This window comes from Mastomys coucha, unplaced genomic scaffold (assembly GCF_008632895.1).
Source record: "Mastomys coucha isolate ucsf_1 unplaced genomic scaffold, UCSF_Mcou_1 pScaffold18, whole genome shotgun sequence".
NCBI classification, from domain to species: Eukaryota; Metazoa; Chordata; class Mammalia; order Rodentia; family Muridae; genus Mastomys; species Mastomys coucha.
Window position 1 is genome coordinate 66535907 of NW_022196900.1, and position 8848 is coordinate 66544754.

At 41.3% G+C, this 8848-nt stretch overlaps 1 protein-coding gene across 3 annotated transcripts in view; it reads right to left on the bottom strand.

Moving 5' to 3' along the window:
- Positions 1–480: 480 nt before the first annotated feature.
- Positions 481–8848, bottom strand: part of Lrrc42 (leucine rich repeat containing 42) — a 20716-nt gene continuing 12348 nt past the window's right edge. For all 3 annotated transcript variants that reach the window (XM_031378069.1, XM_031378068.1, XM_031378070.1), the window contains 6 exons: positions 8217–8348; positions 6306–6424; positions 5125–5213; positions 4597–4710; positions 2385–2469; positions 481–946 (listed from right to left, as the gene is read on the bottom strand). In XM_031378069.1, the coding sequence (XP_031233929.1) occupies positions 693–946; positions 2385–2469; positions 4597–4710; positions 5125–5213; positions 6306–6424; positions 8217–8348 (793 nt within the window). In that variant the 3' untranslated portion in view covers positions 481–692. The remainder of the gene's footprint in view (positions 947–2384; positions 2470–4596; positions 4711–5124; positions 5214–6305; positions 6425–8216; positions 8349–8848) is intronic.

Genomic DNA, 8848 nt, shown 5'->3' on the forward strand with positions numbered 1-8848 from the left:
AAAAAAAAAAAAAATTCTTGTGACCTGAAAACCCTACTATATTTATCATTAGGCCATTCCCAGTAAGTCTTAGGATGGGAAAAGCTTCTGCCCCATTACTTCCAAGACTGCTGTGGTGGAATACCGTCAATGGCTAGGATTTCAATAAATGCTAATGATTGTTGAGAAGGCAACAGAACAGAATGGGCTTTGCAGCCAACTAGAAAGGAGTGTAAACTCTCACTTCCTATAGTAAGCTCTGTGACATTGAACATGCCACTTAACTTGAGGTTGAATGTTCTTGGCTCTGAATTTTGGTGAGTTTCATGTGTACTCTCCAAGGCCAGGGCATGGCCCAGGGAAGCATACGTTCACCAGCAGCTTCATTCACATCTACATTCTATCAGCTGTTCCAAACTGTAGCAAGAACAGGTCATGTCAAATTTGTTAGTTTACATGACACCACCTCCTGTGGCTCCAATCTGTAGTCCACAAGCAGAATTCAACGAGAGCAAAAGAGTTTATTTGAAAAAATTACTATGTATTGAAAATATACATTAGAAATTACATACGTCCATAGCCTTCCCTCCCCCACCACAAAAGTAGAAATATCTGCTTGCTATGCTAATGCCATAGGTAAATCCAAACCACAAGGGAATCCCCAGCAGTCTCCTCTCCTCGTGTGCTGAGGGGAGGTCGACTGTATGTGTCAGTCAGTAGGAATTGAGCAAATCCCAGTCTTCCACAGCTAGACACACACACTTCTGCTTGGCAGACTGTGGGGAGCTCTGCTCCTGCTCCGACTCCTCGAAAGCTCTCTTCTTGCTCTTCTTTGATTCTTGGCTCAACAGTGGCTCGCGGCAGTCCGGAGCCTTCTCCCTATAGAACTGGAGCTTTCCAGAAGAGTTCATGTGGGTCTCTGCTAGGGGACATTTCCTTGAAGCTTCTGTGAGAGCTCGCTTCTGATCTGTAGGAATAAGAAGTAGGTGAGTTTTCTGTGCTTTGTGGGCCAGGGCCTGCCAAAGTCTGAGCCCACCCAGGACTAAGACAAGGCCCTGTGGTGGTCTGGACTGAATGCCCAGCAGCAGGAGTGGCAGATACACTGTCACGGCAGAGGGAGAGGTGGGCACTTACTGGGTTCAGTGAATCTAACAAATAGCTCAAGAATTAATTTTCTCAATTCCCTATAAGTAAAAAATCTAGAATGACACAGAAATAAATAAAATAATGCATATAAGGGCACAGTGTCAGTCACACCCCCAAAGCTAATAGGCTGTTGGCTTCCTTTTTCCTTTTAGAACCTGGACTTGACTCTGACCTCTGGCCCTGTAGTATCTAGTGTGCCCTGTGGTTCTGATTTTGTTATTGTTTCCTTCAGCCCATCACTTAATTCTTGTTTAAAATGACAAAACGAACATTTTAACCTATCTCCAGAATGTTACTATTTTCAGAGCTGATGGACCCAGAGCCTTGTGCATGCTAGACAAGTATTCTACTACAAGCTGCAGCCTTCATGATTGCTTTATCTCATGTAGTACATCTTCAATGCTCATGTAAAAACGTCCTTACCTTTAAAAAAAAAAAAAAAAAAAAAGGATTGGGGTTGGAGAGATGCCTCAGTGTTAAGAGCACTGGCTGCTCTTCCAGATGACCTCGCACCCACATGGCAGCTCACAGCTGTCTATAACTCCAGGATCTGACACCCTCACACCAATATACAAGCACCAATGCATATAAAATGAATAATAAAAAGTTAAACAAAAAAGATTTATATCATTTTAATTGCATGTAAATATATGAATATGTGCACATGAATGGCGGCACCTGGGAGGTCAGAGGTATTGGGTCCCCTGGAGCTGGAGTTTCAGGTGTTGTAAGCCACCAGATGTGGAATTCAGGTCCTTTAGACGGGCATGTGCACTCTTAACCACTGAGAGAGTCATCTGTTTATCCCACACATCCTTGCTATTTAAGACTGGATCATATTCCTTTGTACATGAACACTGCATTCTGTTAACCCACCTGTCTAATGCAGGACACTTGGCTTATAAGTCTTTTTTTCCCTCTCATGTTGAACACATGGCCTTGCCCACGCAAGAAACCCTTGAACAGCATTCCTAGTCCTGCTCCCATCTGTTGGTGGCACTCAATTGTCTGTGCTCTGCTTTCTTTTGTGCCACCGTCAAACTTCTTTGGAGCGAGACAGACACAAATAAGTAATAAGCAACAACCTTCCTGACGGCAGGAAGCGCTTGCACCGTGAGCTATGCTGAGGGGATGATCTGTCTTAGTTATCATAATAGGTTAATACTGCTACAATTAATTTTCCTACAGAGAGAAGATGGGCTAACTGTTTTAAGAGTGTAAAAACCCAAGAGCGAAAACTCCAAAACAGAATTTCTCACAGAAGTACTGAGCTGCCTTTCGAGGCTCCGCATCTTTCCGCTGCCGCACAGCTTCCACGCTCACTCGCTCCCACTGCAGAACGATCTAAAAGGAATTTGGAAAGACTTGAACCCAAACAAAACTTGCCTTTTTTTTTTTTTTTTAGAAAGTAATCTTTTTTATTTTTTTTAGATTTATTTATTTATTTTATGTAAGTACACTGTAGCTGTCTTCAAATACCCCAGAAGAGGGCGTCAGATCTCATTACGGATGGTTGTGAGCCACCACGTGGTTGCTGGGATTTGAACTCAGGACCTTTAGGAAGTGCAGTCAGTGCTCTTACGCGCTGAGCCATCTCTCCAGCCCAAACTTTGCCTTTTTAATCTCAAACTTGTCTCATTCTTCCTTGGTCCCTTCCCTTTTTCTCCTCTTTTTGTTGTTTTCCTTTTTTTTGTACCAGGGAGGTAAACACTATTCCTCTTAGCTAGTCTTTGCTCCCTTTCCTGAAACACAAACCTACTGATAACTTCTATCCATAGGAATCAAATCAGACTGGATCCAAAAGTATGTGTATGTTATAGGCCAGCCTGCTGGGCTCACTCCTGCCCAGTTCCATCCTGTTCCAAGTAAGCTAGGAATCAACTGCATGAACTACACATCTTTAAACACGAAAAGCTAAAATCATAGTCATAGTACGTTTCACACATCCCCAGACCCTTATGCCTTGAAATACATCTGTAATAACTCACATCTCCCATGTGTGTAGGATGCTCATATTTCTAAATCCACATGTTACAAATGTAATTTTACTTATTTGCTGCTGCTGCTTTCTTTAGAAATAGGACTGCATATAATAAACATGACAGAATGAAGAGTAAGCAATCTTAATACTTTTTACTCATGCAATGCAATGGTCATAATGACCATAAGTGATGGAAAATACTTGCAGGAGGACACAGGCCAGTTCAAGTACTACAGACCTAGCATGGTAGAGCAAACCTGTAGTTCCAGAACTGTGATTTGGGGGCCAGCCTGGGATACACAGTGAGACTCAAGATACAGACAGACAAAACCACACACTGTAAGAGCACATTTACAGCCCGACAGCCTGTAGCTAGTGATTTAACTTCTGAGTCTCACTTTCTCGACATGTTGAACAGAGTTTAGTCATGGTATGTATTCCACAAGGCTGTTACAAGGACTGCATGGAGAACTATCAGTGTCTGCTATGCAGAAATCACTCGGAACATATTAGTTATGGATCCTTCAATGATATTTCCTGGTACTGGAAAATGGGTACCAATCTAAGGGAAGCCAAAATGGACTAAATCAATTTGGTGACTTGGTAGAAAATAGAGACACTGTCCTTTCAGCAACAGAAACAGAAGAAAGGCTAACTGTGAATACAGAAAAAGAAACATTTGGACAAACTGACTTTGAGGTTCCAGGAAGACACTTATAGGTAATATTTGGGAATACAAATGGCTTCTGATAGTTTAGTCATCCTTTCAGGACACTGAGAAATAGAGGTATAAAAGGGAAGGAGGAATCAGTTAAGACAGAAAAACCCCAAGGCGTGCATGTTTATATTGAATGCCATATAAAGCCAAAGGTGAACACTAGGCTACCTGGTAGCTTCCAGAGACACTTAAAAATAAAACAGTAGAAGCCAAAACAATACTGCAAGTGAAGGCAGCAGAGGAGGGAGAGCTAAGCACAAAGAGAATGTAGAATGCCCTGGTGGCGAGGGACTCACTTGAGTAAGGATAACTGACATTTACATTGAGGAAGAAAGCACCACCAAAAGGGGACACCGGGGATGTGGGGGTGAGGGAGCAAGGGAAATACAGTAAGACAAAGGAAGCTGAAGGCTTCCAGGAATAAGACTGAAAGAAGAAATAAACAAGGGCTTACCACTGAAATAACCTTTCGTAGTTGTTTTCTTTAAAAAGAAGGGAAGTATGTGTATACTTATTTCCTGAATCATTTGTAGAATAAAATGGCATTCTAGGCATGAGGCCCAGTCTCTCAAACAAAGCAGGGACATACCCACTTCCAATACTACTACCTCCTTAAGAAGATGGGTCAGTAACAGAGTATCACCACTGATGCCTGAGGTGAGGAGTACAATTGAGGCAAAAAAGTATCAAAGGGATTCATGTTTATTTGACATCTAGGTACCTAGAATTAAAATGAAAATCTGTATTAACTGTAGTAAAAAGCTTGGCGTACCTGGTCAGCCCAGCCCTCTGTTTTGCAGTTACTATGATCAAATTCCTTCAAAGGCACTTTGGAGTGAACAAGGCCTATGTGTGTCCGAAGCTTGTCCTTAACAGCTTTGATATCCTAGTGAGGGAGAAACACCAGAGACATGAATACATTTCCATTTCTTACTTGTTTTTAGTAGCAAAGACCACCATAAATTAGGTATGGTGGTGCACACCTGTATTTCCAACACTCATGAGACTGGGTTAGCCAACCAGACCAAAACACCAAACCAGCTGGGCATGGTGACATATGCCTATGACCTTTAATATTCAATATTAATATTCAATAAGCTAAGGACAGCCATGAGTTTGAGGCCAGCCTAGGCTACATGGGAAATTCAAGCCCAGGAAGGGTTACATAGTTAACACTATATCTCAAAAACAAAACAAAACCATCATAAATAATACTAACTCTTTCTAAACTTCAAATTGTAACAGAAGCAAAGTCCCATATCACAAAGCCTGTAAGGCTGAAAGAGACCAAAACCCTTACCTTTAGTCCTGTTCCAGAGATATCCAAGCAATTTAATTTTCTAAAAGAAAACAGGTATCCAATTCCAGCATCTGTTATCTCAGGGTTACCTAGACATCAAAACAAGGCAGCATTCTGTCATAACATTGGTAAAATCCCACAGTAAGCTCAGGGAAAAGCACTAGGCATCAACGAGCAGAGTGCGTGAATGCCCCAGAGAGAAGTCAATATGAACTCTTATTTTTTCTACTTGTAACATGAAGCAACCACACTAGATCCTTCACAGTCCAACTACCTAGGACTCAGATGAGCAGAAAAATACATGATTAAGGCAGTTATCCCCACACAATCAGGAGCTGAAGAACTCCTGAAATGGTGTATACTGTCCTGCTCCTCACCAGTTCCCCTCTAAAGTAATTACGGGCATGTGTTCCGATTGAGAGGACTTTCAAGGTACTTACAAACCAGGGACTCTCACTACTCTTACTACACTGTTTTTCAGAAGCTTTTCTTACATAGTGCCTTTTCACATCAGAGAATATTGCTTTAGCCGGTTCCTCCAGGAATACTAAGCATTGTGGCAGCAATACAGCAGATGCTCAACAAGTATTTACTGAACAGATAACTTCCCTGGGAGGTATGCCAGGGGATTCAGCAACATTACTGTACACAGGCCAAAACCAAGGCTCAGAAGTCAAGTAATTCGCCCAAGGGTACAAAACCACTCTCTGTGCTCACCTCTGTGGTTTCTACTCACTGGGAACCAACCTACCTTGCCACAGATGTTATTACTGGACTCTCAAACCGCTGACTTCCTATCACTGGAGTCAAGTTAATCTTAAGTTACCACAAGAGTGATTTATTCTGCTTATTAGGTAAATACTGATTAAAAAGAACTGAGGTGACAGACACTATGGATCAGAGACTCAAAGTAGAGCCAAATGTCCTTATGTATGCTCTTAACACAACAGAAGGGCCCTGCTGGCTATATGCTGAATGGCATAGGAAATCTGAAGGGCCTTTTCCTCTCTGTAGGAAGTAGTGATAAGCTGCAAAAGACACTGGGTCAAGAGTCAAGTGCCGCTGGCTTCAGTCCTGTCTCTGGACTGTTATGGCTCCTAGGCCAGCTTGCCTTTTATCCCTCACACAGGGGAGTGATGACCCTAAAGCCACTCTCCAGACATTAAAACCCAGTAACTTACAAGACAGGTCTAACAGCGCTAGATTCTCAAGGCCTCTTTTCATCACCCGCACTGGTGCTGTCATTTTCCGAATGCCTGCATCAGATAAGCAATTATCCTTCAAGTGGAGCTGAGTGACACTAGAGAAACAAAGGCCATAAAAGTATCACTTAATGAATCTTTTATTTTTAGATTTATCTATTTTTTATGTATACGAATACACTGCAGCTGTCTTCAAACACACCAGAAGAGTGCATCGGATCTCATTACAAATGGTTGTGAGCCACCATGTGGTTGCTGAGAATTGAACTCAGGACCTCTGGCAGAGCAGTCAGTGCTCTTTTTTTTTTTGTGGTTTTTCGAGACAGGGTTTCTCTGCATAGCCCTGGCTGTCCTGGAACTCATTCTGTAGACCAGGCTGTCCTCAAACTCAGAAATCTGCCTGCCTCTGCCTCCCAAGTGCTGGGATTAAAGGCGTGTGCCACCACTGCCCAGCACAGTCAGTGCTCTTAACCACTGAGCCATCTCTCCAGCCCTTAATGAATGTTTGAGGACATACTTTAAAACATTTCACTTAAAAACATAAAATATTAACATCTCCAAATATTATAAAAGAGCACCCAAATGTCACTAAAATATTGTTCTGTTTACAACTGTTCTTTCCTGTTGATATTCTTGAATTTTTGTAAATTTTTAAAAATATATTTTATGTGTAGAGTGTTCTGTCTGCACACATGGTACTTGAGGAAGCTAAAACAGGGCACAGGATCCCATGGAACTGGAATTACAGATTGCTGTGAGCCATCATGTGGGTGCTGGGAATTGAACCCAGATCCTCTCCAAAAGCAAGTGTTCTTAAACACTGAGCCATTTTTCCAGTCCCAAATTTTTGTAATCTTTTGTTACAAGTATTTATTCTGTGCATCGACAGGGGGAGAGATGCATATGCCATGGTGACTGTGGGGAGTCAGAGGACAACTTGAGGGAGTTGGTTCCACAGATTCTAGGGATTCAACTCAGAATTATCAGGCTTGGTGACAAGTGACTTTACCCAATGAGCCAGGTTCTCAGCCTCAATTTTTTATCACTTGTTATAATAAACTAGGACAAATAAAATGGACAAATAAGGGACAACATTTTTCAATACTGATGGTTTTGACTACTACAGGTTAAATAAAGGTTACTTAGGGGTTCAGCAGTTAAGGGCATTGACTTCCAGAGGGTCCTAAGTTCAACTCTAAGCAAACACATGGTGGCTCACAACCATCTGTAATAGGATCTGATGCCCTCTTCTGGTGTGTCTAAAGACAGCTACAGTATATTCATATGCATAAAGTAAGTAAATCTTAAAAAAATAAAATAAAATAAAATAACAGTTACTTAGGAACTGGGCATGGTGGAGCATACCTTTAATCTTAGCACTAGGGAGGAAGACCCTGGCAGATCTTTGTGAGTTGGAGGCCAGACTGATCTACAGAATATGTTCTGGGACAGCCAGGGCTCTGTTATACAAAGAAATACTTTAACAAACAAACAAACAAACAAACCAAAAAAGGTTATTTAGAAAAAAGAAAAAAAAAATTATCTTTCCCAAGAGCTTTCCAATCTATATTGGAACAAGTGAACAGAAGGTGAAAATGTTTTTAGAAAAAAAAAAATTAGTAAGTAATACAGGAAAATAAGAGACATTCCTTAAAATGATCCTACTGGACTGTCCTTTTAAAATTAACCAAGGCCTGGAGGATGGCTCAGCTCTAGATGACCTTCTAGAAGACCCAGGTTCAATTCCAGCATCCACACAATGGACTGTAACTTGTGTTCTAGGGGATTTGACACCTTCATACTGACATACATGCAGTCAAACCACCATTGTACAGAAGATAAAAATAAAAGTAAATAAGCAAGACATTTACAAGTAGCAGTGGGTGGTACCTGGACAGGGCTTCATTGGTGAGATGTTCTAGAAGTTCATGTTCATCTCCAAGCCAGCAACAAGAAAGATCCAGACGGGTCAGCTCCCGGAAAGACTTGATCTCTTCAAGTTTTTCTGCAACCACCAAATACCTGGGCAGTGTGGAAAGCAATCAATAGCTTGTCTTTATCTTTTCAAACTTTCAGGTTGTGACTTTGTGCCAGTCAACATGACATTATGCCAAAGTGCCAAGAAATAAGCACACATAACACTGATGATTCTATCACATGGGTTGGACTAATTATAATTAGTAAATATCTCAAAAACCACCTTTGTATATGATAAACACTTTTTAATAAACAGAAGAGTAAGAGCAAAGGCAAACTACAAGGAGAAATCCAGTTTGTAATTAGTCAGACCCTGGCAATAGTGCTGGATCTCCCTGGAAATTTCCAAACTTACTCCCTTTTCTTTTGCTTTTTTTTTTTTTTTTTTTTTTTTTTGAGGAAGGGTCGTCTTACTCTGTAGTCTAGGCTGGACTTGATTTAAAAGTCTCCTGTCGAGACTGAAGGAAAGACAAGCCGGCCTAAATATAGTTAGTTACCTCCTGAGAGGCTCTGACAGTACCTGACTAATACAGATGTAGAGGCTC